We start from the raw sequence: 15,731 nt of genomic DNA, 5'->3' as shown, positions 1-15,731 counted from the left end.
AATAGTGCCCTGGCATTATAGTTCACAGCAACCTCAAACGCTTAGACTCAAGCAATCCTCTTGCCTCAGACTCCTGAGTAGCTGAGACTACAGGTGCTTCCCACTTACACCCTGATAGTTTTTCTGTTTTTAGTGGAGACAGGGTCTCAATTTTGCTCAGGCTGGTCTTGAGCTCCTGAGTTTAAGCAAACTACCCACCTTGGCTTCCTGGAGTGTTAGGATTACAGGTGTGAGCCACTGCACCCAACCCATTATTAATCTCTTTAGATATCAATGTTATCTTTTTGGTACATTTCTTCCTGGCCTTTCCTGAGGTACATATCCGTATCTGTTTATATCTGCAAACTGTGTAGATTTTCCAAATTTAAATCATTCCTTAAATTATATCAGTTGCGTAGCCCCCATTTTATATATGTACAATATTTAACAAGTCCCCCTTTTATTGAACATTTGGGTTGATCACTTTTAGTCCTTCCATTCTGGGTTCATTTAGCTGGCTAACTAAGCCAACTTTGCTGAAATATATTTCTCCTACTGAAATTCTTTTTTTTTCCTTTTTTCTTTCATTACAGTGGTCTCTGGTTCATCATCCAGCTCTAAGTATGACCCTGAGATCCTGAAAGCTGAAATTGCCACTGCAAAATCCCGGGTAGGACCTCTTTACCTGTGCCATCAGTGGGGATCCCTGAGGTCTTTTTTAACAGTAGAAGCAGCAATCATGATGATAGTGGTGGTCACCGTGATTCCATTCAGTAAGCAATCACCATATACCAGACATAAGGCAAACTGCTTCATGTGTATTATTTTATGTCCTTCAAGAAGCTGACAGAGTTGCTGATGTCATTATCTGCATTTTAAAGATAAGCAAATGGTCTTAGAGGAACTAAGAAATTATCCAAGCTCACAAGAGACTCAAGTCTTACTCTAAAGTTCTTAATGCAGTTGCTATCTTCCTAGCTACTGATGATTCTCATTATCTTATTTAATTATTATGTTATTATCTTTTGGTGGGGCAGAGCCTCACTCTGTCACCCTGGGTAGAGTGCTGTGACATCCTAGCTCACAGCAACCTCAAATTCTTGGGCTCAAGCAATCCTCTTGCCTCAGCCTCCCAAATAGCTATGACAGATGTCCACCACAACATCTGGCTAGTTTTTCTACTTTTAGTAGAGACAAGGTCTTGCTCTTATCCAGGCTGGTCTCAAACTCTTGAGCTCAGGTAATCTACCCACCTCAGCCTTCCTGAGTGCTAGGACTACAGGGTAAGCCACTGTGCTCGGCCCTGTGCTATTATCATAAAGGATAAATACTATTAGTTCTATTTTACTAATAGAAAACCTGAGGCATAGCAGTTAAATGACCTGCTCATGGTGAAGCCAGTATTTTGAACACTGGTTAAACTCCAGATAGTTCCCACAAACTCAGATGCTTGCAAGCAGACATACATGGGGGAACTAGGACTGGGAGTGAGGCAGTAGGGAGTAGCAGTGACTGTGTGCATTATGTCTAAAGAGGAAATGGAATTTCATCTCTGATATGCCCATGTTAGAATGTGGGCTCAGTGTTGCCAGATCTTCAGGTGTTTTTAGAGAGATCTGCAAATTCAGTTTTATTATATGCAATTTCTCAGGGTTTAATTGTTAGCAACTCATTTTGAAAGTTTAATAATACAGTGTGGACCAAATAAGACTGCAGGCTATTTCTAGTGCCGAGGGTGTGTCCTACCTCTAAAATTCCTACACAGCCCCTTGTCTCTATGTGAAGCACTCTTATAATATAGCCTTCGCTGGGTTTAAGTCGCTCATGACCTGGAGAATTGCTACTATCCTGGTCAGAACAGGAAAGGGAGGTTCAGGATGGCAAGATGGCTTGAGAGAGGTCACACAGTGAGGAAGTGGGAAGGCCCAGCTCTGTCCCAGGTCAGTCAGCTGCTGTCCACTTTCTGTTTCCCAGAAGCAAGAGCTGGCTAGGTCTTCCCTACAGGAAAACTGGCTGAGGTGCTCTCAAAACACACAGCTGCAGAGACCAAGACCAGTCCTGGTGGGGGGAAGGGGTTGTGGCCAAGATGGCCCTAGGGAGGTGGACCTGAGTCATGCTGCCCTTTGGGAAGTGGGCAGCCTGCAGCATGGTGCCAGCCTCTGACCCAGCTCGTGTTTGTGGTCTTCTGCCCTCTAGGTCAACAAGCTGAAGAGAGAGATGGTTCACCTCCAGCACGAGCTGCAGTTCAAAGAGCGAGGCTTTCAAACTCTGAAGAAGTAAGTGTGCCCTGCCATGCAGAGCATGGGAGGGTCCCCCACCCAGGCTCCCCTCCTGCTCACTCTTGTATCTCCCTCCTTCAGTCCCTTTCTCTCTTCTCAAAGTGTGGCTCCTGCATGACTCATGCTCTGTTTCACTGGCATTTCCTGAAGATATTATCACCCTGGTGGGTTTTGGAAAGAGGAAAGGGAAATGATCTCAGATCCTAGAGCTCCCATCGTCCTCTGAGCTCCCAGAGCTGTTGAGGTCTGTTCCGCTCAGCTGAGTTTTACTATCCAGTCGTGGAAACAAGTATTATTAAACACTTCTATCAACATGTCTCATCTCCTGTAGTAGATCCTATAGTCTCCTAGGCACACAGTCAGACACATTTTTCTATTCTGTGGCCCCTAAAAGTGAACTGCAACTTCACCTAGTGCTCCACTGAAAAGCAGCAATCTCTTCCAGGCAAAGCAAATTACTAGAAATGTACGCACTGTGTCACGTACACTGTATGTTATGGGCGACTTAGGAATTTCCTGGGTTAACTTTGACCAAATGTAATTTTCACTTTTAGAAGCTGACTTGCAGCCAGGTAAGATACAGCTGTATGCTTCTTAGGAGCAGTTGCGTTAACTGTCACGTGTTAACTGTTATGATTATATTTATCCAGGTATTAGTTTAGATTTGACACATGTTTCCTCTATGCCTAGAAACCTTGTCAGTGTTTCTGTGTGGGTATACTCCTTTGATCCTCATAGCAGCTTTGTAAGGAATGTTCTTTAAGCTAACCCTATTTTATAGATGAGGAAATTGAGTCACATAGCAAACATTCAAGAAATGTCAGCTTGCTGTTATTATTAACCACAGCATGTTACCAAGATTCATTCACTGAGTTGTGTTCAGTGTATCTGATGGACTCAGTGTACAGTCATTACACAGGTTGGCTGGTAGCCCTCTCAGAAGCACGAGGCAGGATGTTCAGTAGATTTCTTCCTCCTAGGGGGCATCTCACTTAGATTTCCCAGGAGGCCACACCTGCACGGATGGCTGTTTCCATAGTCATTTGTTTATTTTTTTTCCCTTTTCCTCATTCCTTGAACTTCAAGTCCATCCCCATTATTCAGTTGCTAGCCATCGCTGCAAGCCTTTGGATGTGTGTCTCCAAGCCCTGTTAGTGGAGGGGACTGTGGCTGTCCATTGAGGGGCTGGTTGGTTCTCATTCCTATCTTCCCACCCTTCAAGTGTGTACCACCTGGAGTGAGCCACCCTGAATCCAGTCCTCGCCTGGTAAAAGAAGCCATAGTTTCATATTATAAATTGTGTATAATTTTTTTGTTTTACAAATTATTATGAATGATAGCATTAAGCTGGGTACTGTGGCCCAAGCCTGTAATCCTAGCACTCTAGGAGGCCAAGGTAGGAAGATTACCTAAGGCCAGGAGTTCAAGACCATTCCCTTCTTTACTTAAAATAGAAAAATTAGCCAGGCATGGCAGTGTGTGCCCTATAGTGCCAGCTATTTGGGAGGCTGAGACAGGAGGATTTCTTGAGCCCAGGAGTTTGAGGTTGCTGTAAACTATGATGATGCCACTACCCCTATGCCCTGGCAAGACTCTGTCTCAAATAATTAAATAAGGGCTTTATGTATGTCTGTTTCCATGTATATTACATATACTACTGTAGAACTTCTATAAGTTGACCACACAAGAGACTGTAACACACTGGTCAACATCTGGAGGTGGTCAACATAAAGAACTTCTATTGAGTACATGTGATGCACATCTCATCTGTGAAAATTGGGTCAAGTGAAGATGGTGGCCAACTGTGGAGGTTCTACTGTACATAATTTATACATGTATGCATACATGTGCTAATCCTATCAAACCAGTTCTAAATTCAACAAAGCCAGGGACCATACTTTATGCTTCTTGGTAATCTTCAGCAGCACCAATGACAGGTCAAGGCAATAGTGTGAGCTTAGAAAAGTCCTCTTGTTGACCTACGTAAGCCTCAGTCCTCCGTTTTCAGAGGAGCACCTTCTGAGCACAGAGTTTACAAGCTACTCACTCCCACATCAGCTTACCCAATGTGCTCTTTCCCTCCTCCCTGCTCCTGCAATCCTCATGAGCTTCTGGTTAGAACACTTCCCATTATTCTCTGAGCCACCACAAACCTGTTTTACCACTTTGTCACCCTGTAGCAGCATTGAAAATTCCTTGTCATCTGGTAAGCTGATGCTGAAACCCTAAAGACAAGCCTCCTTTTTCTCCCGTCTGTCTGCCCCATGTTCGATATCAGGCCCAGATAAGACTCCTTCACAGCTCTGGCCGCCCACGCTCCTCAGCCGGAAGCCTGGCTCAGCACCCAGTGTGGGGGGAAGGCTGCTGCTTTAATGTGCATTTCGGTAGAGAGAGTTAGGAATGTAGTTCAAGAGGCAGATAGCACAGATTCAAGTCGCAGTTCCCTGGTTCCTTCAAAAAGTGACTTAGGCTGGGCGCAGTGGCTCACACTTGTAATCTTAGCCCTTTGGGAGGCCAAGGCAGGTTAATCACCTGAGCTCAGGAGTTCGAGACCAGCCTGAGCCAGAGCAAGACCCCATCTCTAAAAATTAGCTAGGCATGGTACTTATAGTCCCAGCTACTCAGAAGGCTAAGGCAAGATGATCACTTGAGCCCAAGAGCTTGAGGTTGCTGTTAGCTATGACAGCACGGCACTCTATCAAGGGTGATAATGTAAGACTCTACAAGAAAGAAAGGAAGGAAGAGAATGAAGTGACTTAATTCCTTTGAACTTTAATTTCTTTATGTGAAAAATGAGTGATTGTAAATATTGAATTGAATGATCCATGTCAAGCTTGTGATGGTAGCTGGCATGGAGGGAGGGCTGGGTGAGAGTGGGGTGGGGTAGTGACCTCTGGCTGGTTGCCTGTTTGGATGGGAACCGGGATGAACTCTACATCCACCTGTCCTGGGCTAGACACTTTGCTGGGTAAGCACTTCACATCAGCTACCTCATTTCGTTCTCCTTACCCACACTTTAGAGTTTTTGTTCTGCCCTGTTTTATAGATGAGGGCACTGACAGTGTTAAAAATATAGCCAATGCCCCCTAGCAAGGATCTACCTGACCTGGATCTGGACCCAGGACTATTGGTTCCTAATACGTCTCTTCCTAGCATCATCCTCAATAAACCCCCTTTCCATACCTGGGAAGTATAAGATCCCTTCCGAGCTCCCTTGGAATTCATCTCAGGTGTGGCAGGGGACTATCTAGTCGCTTTTACTTCTCAGCTTCTTCTGTTGGCAGAACACGGGGGAAAGTAAACCTCATCCTTAAGGAGTTTCCAGGATAACTTTGACCAAATGTAGTTTTCACTCTTAAAAGCTGACTTGCAGCTAAAACACAGCTCTTGTTTTTCATAAGAGCGTTGTGTCACCTGTCATGATTGTGATTACACTAGCTGAGATTCCTTCATTATCCTAGCTGAGTTTCTTTGTGCTTTGAAGCCATGTGTTCAATTCATAGTCAGCAACCCTAGTTTTACAAAGAAGAGGTTGAGGAGGATGGAAGGATGCCTCTTAGAGGAGATTGAAAAGAAAAACCGAGACAAAGGCTTGGGACTTTGGCCCATCAGCTCCCTTGAGCCCGTGTAGTTAGGAAAGAACGGAGACCAGGCATCTCGTTCCTGTGGGAGGGGGAAAGTGCAGCATCTCTGCGCATCCCAGGAGCCACCATGCCCAGGCCTGAGTTATCTGGACCAGACCAGAGGGGAGAGCCGCTGCTGGAGCCTCTGCCCCAGCCACTGTGCATGAATCTCAAGAGGCTGCAGAGAAAGGACAGCTGAGGGATTTGGAAATTTGAAAACACATGCACACATCTTTTCTTTCCCTTAAAAGAAAAAAAGAATGTTTCATTCACTGCATACATAATGGTGACCCTTTGTTCTCCCCCACCGCCACCCCCACCCCAGCTTCATCCTGAGAGTGTTCCCTCTCAGAGCCACTCTCTGGAGCCAAATTCCAGAGCCTGGGTTGCTAAGGCCCTTGAAGAAATCAGGTAGAGGCTGTCAGAGGCCCAGCAGACAAACCACTTCTGTCCCGTCCTGCTGGGGATTCAAAGCCATTCTCACCCGTTGGCAGAGGACAGCTGGGCACAGCCCCCTCCCCAGAACCCCCAACCCTTAGATGCCCTCCAACAAACAGTATCTCCCCTGTGCTGCCACCCTACATCTGTGGCAGGGTCACCTCCAGTCCTGGCAGATGCCACCTTTCCATGGGGCATCTTAGGCAGGGCTGTGCTGGAGAAAGCTCCCTTAGACTAATTCTTCAGACTAAATCTGAGACCAATCTTAGCCAACCTCGCAGGCCCTGCCCGGGCCTAAGTCCTCGAAAGGAATAGACAGGCTATTTTTAGTGAGGACACACAAATGGGGCTTTGTTTTCCCTCTGCGGAGGCCGAACTACCCACGGGGTGGGGGTGGGTGTTGAGACCTAGCTGCCCGCCTCTTCTGTCTTCTGCTCGCTGGCGCAGACAGTGAGGCCAGGGTGGAAACTGTTCTCCTGAGTGATTCCCCGCTCAGGTTATTTTGAGCCCAGGACAGTTTGGCCCGTGGCAGGTAACCGCACAGGAATGCCTGTGAGCAGTTTTTCCTCCTGAAATAATGGGTTTGTGGTGTTCCCTTAGACTGTGAAACTTCCTTTTCCCCATCTTGGACTGAAACCTCAGGCCTAGCCTTTGGCAAAAGCGTCAAGCAGTGAAAATGTGTCCCTGCCCTGGGGACCTTCCCTATACCACAACCCTCCTTCTCCACAAGCTCAGCACTCAGACCCCAGCTCTGGTGTGGTCTGACCTTCAGAAAACTACATCCAGACCTTTAGCCTTTTTGCTTGTTTGTTTTAATCCTCCCCCACCCCATCAAAATGAGCCTATAAGTAGGGACCAGATAAGCCTATAAGCTCTCTGGGCTAGTAGTGTTTTAATTGCGTCTATTTGTACAGAAGTTCCTAGTTCAGGACAAAATTTTCCATCCTGTATCTCATTTAGCATTCCTAACAACTCTATAAGGGCCTGGCAGATTACTTTATCCAGGTCTTTTTTTTTTTTTTTAGAGGAGGAAACTGAGGTTGCATGTGCTAGAGAGACATGTCCAAGGTCATGCTACTAATGGGCAGTAGGTCTGGGAGTCATTTGTCCTCCTAACCTTTTCTTCATCTATTCATCAACTCAACATGTGCTTATTAGAGAAACTGATTCTTGGCCAGGAATGGTAGCTCACACCTGTAATCCTAGCTCTCTGGGAGACCGAGACAGGTGGATTGCCTGAGCTCAGGAATTCAACACCAGCCTGAGCAAAAGACTTGGTCTCTACTAAAAAGAGAAAAACCAGCAGGGCATCATGGCGGGTATCTGTAGTCCCAGCTACTTGGGAGGCTGAGCTAAGAGGATCCCTGGAGCTCAGGAGTTTGAGGTTGCTGTGAGCTATGATGACACCACAGCGTTCTACCCAGGGTGACAGAGTGAGACTCTCAGAAAAAAAAAAAAGGAAGCGATTCTTGATGGGATGATTTTACTCCCTCTCTCCCTCTCAAGGGATGTTAGGGAATACATGGAGATACTTTCGGTTGTCACAACTTGAGGCCAGGGAAGCTGTTAAATATCCTATAATGCGTAGAACAGTCCGTCCTCAGTACAACAAAGAATGATCCAGCCCCAAATGTCCAGAGTGCTAAGGCTAAGAGACTCAAATTAAAGAACTGTTCTGTGCCTGCCAGAGTCAGGTCAAAGATGCCATCTAAGTGTAAATTATCATGCGTTAAAATGACTAAAATGTCAGAGCTACATGCCATGAATATGGGAATCCCCTACTCAGCCTGGAGGACCAGGGAGGTGATGATGAAGGCTTTCCATGAGAGCTGATATTAGAGGACCTTGCAGCTGTGTTCTCTGGGACATGTGTGGTTTAACAGGGACCTTCTGGGCAAGACCCAGGGAGGAAGAGTGAGCAAGACAGAGAGAGGAGACTTCTTACGGGCCTTGGAGTACGGTGGCTTGTGCTTTTTTCCCTGGGGAAACCCTGTCCCGTGTCACCCTGTCTAAGACTGACCTTTCCCATTACCTATCTCCTAGAATCGATAAGAAAATGTCTGATACTCAGGGCAGCTATAAACTGGATGAAGCTCAGGCTGTCTTGAGAGAAACAAAAGCCATCAAAAAGGCCATCACCTGTGGGGAAAAGGAAAAGCAAGATCTCATTAAGGTACGCACGTTCCCATCTCAGTTTCTCCTGAGTGCCCCGGTGCCAGCTCTCATGCAGGCTGTGTCCATGTACTGCTCAGATCACCGTGTTCTCATTACCAGTCTTCTTGGGTGTTTGGTTCCATTTTATAGAGGAGGAAATGGAGGCTTAGAAGTATTAAGTGACTTGCCTAAGGTCACACAGCTAGTGTAATGGAAGAATTGGAATGAAAGCTGTCTAGCCTGTCCAAAGGCTATGTCCTAGCCACAATCTCCAGCCACCTCACTTACTTTTTCAAAGAACTAAATGTAGGGAGATGGTTTAGACATCAAAATGTTCCATCTCTGTATGCATTTTATTGTGTGTTCTCAGTCTGCGCTAGGAACTGAACACATGATAGTTGATATTATTTAATGTGCCAGGCAGTTGTCTGAGCACTTTATACACATCGCGCCTCACCTATCTCTTACTTCAATCCCAGTTTATCTCCGTTATGCAGGTAAAGGCTGTATATCTCAGAGTAAATGACATAGCCACGCTTTACTCGGAGCCCATTCCCTTAACCTTCTACCTACCACCTCTCCTCACGGGAACCACTCTGACCACTGAGATATTTTATTACGGTTCCCATCAGCAGATTCGGAGTCTGAGACTCAGGGAGGCTGTAAGTTACTTAGCAAAGAAAGCTGTGTGCTCTACGATAGAACAGTTTTGAAGCCCCTGCCCAGGACAGCAGCCCCAGTGAGAACATTCAGGCGAGGCACTTGCGGACAGTGATGTTCCTGTTATAATTTGCAGTGGAGAGCACAGAACCTCAAGTCAGACAGATAACATCCAAATCCTGGTGCTGTCAATTGCTGGCTTCTCTCCAATAAAATGGGGATCATAGATCACTCCTCATAGGACTGTCAGGACTCAAGAAGATCATGGTGAAGCTGGCAGTTACTGAATATGGGCTGTATTAGCTAGAAGTGTTTTATACTTGTCACCTTGTCCAAGCAATATGATAGTCCTGTGCGACAGAATATGTGATGATCCCCATTTTACAGGCAATGAAATTGAGGCACAGAGAGGTTAATCAGCTAACTCAGATCACACAGCTAGGCAGTAGCAAAGTAGAAGTTCCAATTCAGGCAGTGTGGCTCCAGAGTCAGCACCCACACCAGTCTCTCTCACATTAAGGTCCTAGCACAAACCCTGGTACACAGTAAGGACCTGCCTGCTCCCAGCTCTCCATAGGACCAGTAGGACATGTGGGCAAACATGGGTCTCTAACATTAGGGGAGGTAGAGAGGGAGGCATGGCAGCCCCAGAGCTGCCTCCCATGAAGTAGCATCCCCAACCCTGTCCTCCCACTTGCAGAGCCTTGCCATGCTGAAGGATGACTTCCGCACCGACAGAGGGTCTCACTCAGACCTGTGGTCCAGCAGTAGCTCTCTGGAGAGTTCAGTTTTCCCGCTGCCAAAACAATACCTGGACGTGAGCTCCCAGACGGACATCTCAGGAAGTGTGAGTAGGCAGTGCGTGCTGTGGGGGCCTCCCAGGGGACAGCAGCTGCCTTCACATTGCTCACCTGGGGAGCTGGCTGGTGGTGGCCGCCCTCTGGGGGTCTGGCTGCTGTCAGCCCTCTGGAGCGCTGTTCCCTTGCAGACCTCCTGGCCCCAGGAGGATATGACATGATGGTGTCGAGAAAAACCCTGCAAGGACAGATGCCACAGTGCTGAGTATGGCCTGGCCAGGTGCTTATATCTCTAGATGCTGCGCAGAAAGCATTTTTAGAGGGCAAAGTGCCTTTCTCTCTTGCTCTCTCTCTCTCTTTTTTTTAAATATTATTTTGCAGTTCCATTCTGTTTGTCTTTCACCAGCTGGAAAGCAAAGGATATTTTCCTCCTGTTAGTCCCAAAACAATGCACGCAGCTTTCAGACAGCTGCTCGACTCCCAGTTCCAAAGCTCAGTCCCATCCTAGTTATGAATAGTGAAAGTGCTGCCCAGATGCAGGTCGGGGAATGCGTTAGAGTAGGGCTGACCCACGGAGGTCTGTAACTTCTGGAGCACTTTTGTCTTCCTAGTGGGGGAGACACTGAACAAATCTGCCTCCTCCCAGCCTCTGTGGCTGAATGCTATTCCTGTCTGATTTCCATAGCTGTCTTCCCACTTGTGAAGAGAAGCTATGTCCGTGTGTGATCCGGTGAGCCTTGTAGTAGCTTCTTGCTGCTTTGACAGACTGGCACTGCGAGAGCGGCTGTCCCTTCCCCACACCACCCGTGTGTCCAGCTACAAGCCGCCTGCAGGCTGAAGTATTTGTGAAGAAACTGTGTGCCTCCTTCTAAGTTCAAGGGCTTTCTACCTGCTCACCTAGTGTCTCCCTCTGACTGCGTCCTCTCCGAGTGCTGCAGTGACCCTTCCCCAGCACCCCCGGAATGGCTTTCTTGTGTATTTATTGGCTGTCCCTGTTTCCTCCTCACCACCTGTCCTCTACGCTTCTGTGGCTTGAATTGGCTCCAAGCCATTTGGAGCTGCAAGATGATATTTCTGGGCCCTCGGCTTCTATTTTCAAAGTGAAAGATGTCTGAGTTTGGGGCTGTCCCATGGCCTGAAGGAAGGAAAGGGCTTTTGCTTAACCAGCTTCCCTGAGATCCGCACAGCCGGCCCAGTCACTGGGGGCTATTCTTGGCTACTGCCCACGCAAGCTGTCACGTCTCCCATGAGCTCTTGAAACCCAGCTCAGCACCGGCCACAACAGCCGTGTAATTCCCGACTTTGTTTTTCTCCTCCAGTTCGGCACAAGCGGCAACAATCAGTTGGCAGAGAAGGTCAGATTGCGCCTTCGATACGAAGAGGCTAAGAGAAGGTAACTAGGGCTTGGGAGCAGCACCAGGATGGTTCCAATAATCCTAACTGTTGTAGAATGCCTGCTCTGTGCCTGGCTTTCTCTACTCCTCATCTTGTTCAGTTTTCATGAAGATTATGAAGACAAGTATTATAATCGTTATGTTTTAATCCTTTCTCAAAGTCAGAAAGGAAAAGATGCACCCAGGACACTTTACTAAATGGAGAATGGAGCTCATGTTTTAAACTCAGATTTGTTTAACATCAAAGCCTAGTTAAGTGTCCACTTGCCTGTCTCATAACCAAGATGTCTGATGATCCTGTAAACAGTTTGGTTTGAGGGAGCACAAAAGTCTCAAGGAGGGAGCTAAAAAGACTATGGGCACTAGCTGCTTTCATGTCTCCTGCTTAACTGGGAGCAAATGATGCTTTTAAACAGTGTATGACTACAAGGATGTAGATGTTCTCTGGCTTCAAAGAATCCTAAGCAGTTGTGTCCCACTACCATAAAATTAAAATAATAATTAAAGCTGACATTTTTAGAATATCTGTTAGAGGCACAGATTGTTTATTGTACTAAAACATTTGCACACACCACTTCTCACTTGATTTTAAATGCAACCTTATGGCATAGGGTCTATCTTAACACTGCCATGTTAGAAAGGAGAAAAGTAAGGCCCAAGATGTTTCGTGACTTTTCCAGGTGATAAGGGGCAGAATTTGAACCCTGGACCATCTGGTTTTGAGTTCATGATCTTCCAATGCTCCGAGCCAGCGTTATTGGGAAGGAACGTGATAAGGCTGGGCATCGTGGTGGTTGATAGAACCAGGCACATTGCATCCGTACCTCCTTAGATTAAGTTGCCTGGCCTATGGACTTTCTCAGCCAGGTTGCAGAGAATGGGGCAGTGCCCAGTTCTGCCCCTCTGACAACTCTGTAACTAGTAGAATTCTTTACAGCAGTGACAGAAATCTGATAGAAACCAGAGAAATAAAAAAAGGAAACTTACTGGCCAGGCATGGTGGCTCATGCCTGTAATCCTAGCACTTTGGGGAGGCCAAGGCAGGAGAATTACTTGAGCTCAAAGTTTGAGGTCAACCAGAGCAAGAGTGAGACCACATCTCTACTGAAAATAGAAAAACTAAGCAGGCGTTTTTCTGTGTAGTAGGCACCTGTAATCTCAGCTACTCAAGAGGCGGCTGGAGGATTGCTTGAACCTAGGAGTTTGAGGTTGCTGTGAGCTAGGCTAACATCACAGTACTCTAGCCCAGGCAACAAAAGAGTAACACTCTGTCTCCCTAACCACCACCACGCATACCTCCACAGAGGGGGAGCTTACTGGCTTCTTTAATCCCAAAATCCTGGATTAGCTAGGTTCAGGCATAGCTGAGTCCAGGGACTCAAGTGATATTACACAGACTAAGTGGTTTTGGTTTACTCAAAAACGCCAGTGTGGTTGGGCACAGGGGCTCATGCCTATTATCCTAGCAGTCTGGGAGAATGAAGCTGGTAGATTGCCTGAGCTCAGGAGTTCAAGACCACTCTGAGCAAGAGCAAGACCAAAACCCTAAAAATAGTTGGGCTTTGTGGCGGGCACCTTTAGTCCCAGTTATATGGGAGGCTGAGGCAAGAGGATCACTTGAGCCCAGGAGTTTAAGGTTACTATGAACTATGACTTCATGGCATTCTACAGAAGGCAACAAAGTGAGACTCTATCTCAAAAAAAAAAAAAAGCCAGTGCATCTCCAACACAATCATTGTTTCAGGACGGTAGAGAGTGGAGGAAATTAGAATTCTCCAAAAGTCCAGACATGGGTCATGTGACACTAGAAATGGTCAGCCTTGTTGGAACCAAATGACTTGAAAGTATAGGAGGAGTGGTTTCCCAAAGACAAATTGGTATTATTAACAATGGAAGGAGAAGTTTGATTAGTGATCTGGTAGAAAGAAACAGATGTCCTGTGGACTATTGCAGCTCTTCCTAGGGTCTAGCAAAACATCAGATTTTGAACAGCTACTTCTTGCCACCCTGCAGGGGTCCACTCTGAACCTTGGCTCTATTCCAGCCTGTAGTAATGCCTATCTTAGATTATCAGTCCTACAAAGACTGAAGGACTGAAGTCTTCTTTTTGGGGGTTGAGCCATTAAGCTTCTCATCACAGAACTTCCCTGCTCATCTGAGTGAATCCAGCTTCTTTCCTTCCCCTCTACACAAAGCTAAAGGACAGAGCTGCCTGCTCTGTAGGAAAGCAGAGACTGCAGGACTGGAAGGAAGGTCTGACCACTGGATGCCAGTTTTGTTGTTACATTATATTTCTTTTTTAAAAATTTTCGGATTATTATGGAGGTACAAATGTTTTGGTTACACGAATTGCTTTTGTACAGTTTGAGTCGAAGTTATCCGTCTCCTGGATAGTATGCTTTGTACCTGTTAGATGTGAATTTACCCCTCCCCTCCTGCCACCTCCCACCTGCTTGCTTTCCAAAACTTCCCAATGTGCACATGGGTGTTGATTGATTAGTTCCAGTTTAAGGGTGAGCACAAGTGGTGTTTGTTTTTCCATTCTTGCAAAACTCTACTTAGAAAAATGGACTGAGTTCCATCCAGATTATTACCAAAGGTATTGATTCACATTTTTTTGTGACTGTGTAGTAGTCCCTGATACACACACACACCACATTTTATTAATCCACACATGTATTGATGGACACTTGGGTTGGTTTTATTTCTTGAACAATTAGAAGTTTTCTTTGGATTCTCCAAAGGTTGTTTGACCTCAAGTTCAAGGAACACTGGTATAGGGAACGCACCCAGGAAGTACACCCCAGAAAATGTCAACCACTCCTCAATGTCCTTTGTGTGGTGGAGCCCCTGCCAGACCTTACCACATGACTCTTCTCAAAGGGCTAGAGAACAACAGCTACAAAATTGTCCCAAAGCCAGTCTGTATACATGATTATGAAATTTAATGAGCTGCATTTGACCCTCTGTATCAATAAGTTCCACCTCTGTGGATTCAACCAACCAAGGATTTGAAAATATTCAGGGGAAAAAAACAAAACAGTAAAAAAAAAAAAAATAAGTGGCTCACACCTGTAATCCTAGCACTCTGGGGTGCCAAGGCAGGTGGACATAATGACTGTGTAAGAATTCCTACAGGGACACTTGTCTGGGGAATGGAAAAACCTTGATATGTTCCTTTATATGGAATTTTTGCTACGCATCATAGGTAATCTCTCCAGCATTGCTTTGATAAAACAAGGGTTTGGCTACTTTGTCTGCAGGTCTGGGAGTCCAGAGACCTGAGCTGTCCGCAAGGATTGGCTGTGTTTATGATCCACAGTCTTAGGTGCGCCGTATCCTTTCTGGGCAACTGTCCAATGAAGCCAATGACTCCTGTATTTTTTTTTCTTTTTCTTTTGACAGGGTCTCACTCTGTCACCGAGATCAGAGTGCAGTGGCATCATCATAGCTCACTGCATTCTCAAGTATCTGGACTCAAGAGATCCTCCTTGAGCTTCCCAAGTAGCTGGGACTGTAGGCACACACCACCACGCCCAGATAATTTTTCCGTTTTTTATAGAGATGGGGTCTCCATCTTCCTCAGACTGGTCTCAAACTCCTGACCTCAAGCAATCCTCCCATCTCAGGTTTCCAGAGTACTGGGATTACAAGTGTGAACCACTGTGCCCGGCCTATCTTATCCATCCTTTAGGAATGGGATAAGGCCAGGGCATAAGAGCTGAAGGTACTTTGCTGAGGCCAACTCCTACAGGATCCCATCATGATTGATTTTAGATATTTCTTAGTTATACTGTGAATCTCCTTTTGGCCCAGTGATAGTAACACTTAATGTCTATATAACACTTGGCAATGTGTGAAGAGCTCTTAGTGCTATGTTTTCGTTTGGTCCTCATAACCCACCCTGTAGTAACTTCATCATCCCCACCTCACAGATGAGAGGCTATTGTGTCTTAGAGAAGTTAAGAGATTGGGCTGCCAGCTCCTTGCTTTAACATTTATTAAATGCTTGCAGTATACTAGGTGCCGTACTAGAGACTCATCACACCTCAGCCTCCCAGTAGCTGGGACTGTAGAAGCCTGCCATAGCACCCAAGCTATTTTTTTGTTATTTTTGTTGTTGTTTAGCTGGCCCTGGCCAGGTTTGAACCCACCAGCTCCTGTGCATGTGGCTGGCTCCCTAACCACTGAGCTGTGGGCACCAAGCCACCAAATGATTTCTTAAGAAATGGTCACTTAGGCTCAGCACCCCTAGCATAGTGGTTACGGCTCCAGTCACGTACACCAAGCGTGGAGGGTTCAACCCAGCCCAAGTCAGCTAAATAACTGCAACAAAAAAATACCAGGTGTTGTGGCAGGTACCTGTAGTCCCAACTACTTGGGAGGCTTAGGCAAGAGTATCACTTA

The 15,731-nt window shown here is 46.2% G+C and overlaps 1 protein-coding gene across 3 annotated transcripts in view; it reads left to right on the top strand.

Moving 5' to 3' along the window:
- The window catches only part of WWC1 (WW and C2 domain containing 1), a 177,805-nt gene that overhangs the window by 105,616 nt on the left and 56,458 nt on the right, over positions 1 to 15,731 (top strand). For all 3 annotated transcript variants that reach the window (XM_003781963.3, XM_023515284.1, XM_023515282.1), the window contains exons 4-8: positions 573 to 649; positions 2,176 to 2,255; positions 8,363 to 8,492; positions 9,834 to 9,980; positions 11,250 to 11,323. In XM_003781963.3, coding sequence (XP_003782011.1) covers positions 573 to 649; positions 2,176 to 2,255; positions 8,363 to 8,492; positions 9,834 to 9,980; positions 11,250 to 11,323 — 508 coding nt within the window. The remainder of the gene's footprint in view (positions 1 to 572; positions 650 to 2,175; positions 2,256 to 8,362; positions 8,493 to 9,833; positions 9,981 to 11,249; positions 11,324 to 15,731) is intronic.

Source organism: Otolemur garnettii, unplaced genomic scaffold, assembly GCF_000181295.1.
Source record: "Otolemur garnettii isolate 467f Iridium unplaced genomic scaffold, OtoGar3 scaffold00003, whole genome shotgun sequence".
NCBI lineage: Eukaryota > Metazoa > Chordata > Mammalia > Primates > Galagidae > Otolemur > Otolemur garnettii.
This window is presented reverse-complemented; position numbering and strand designations above follow the sequence as displayed.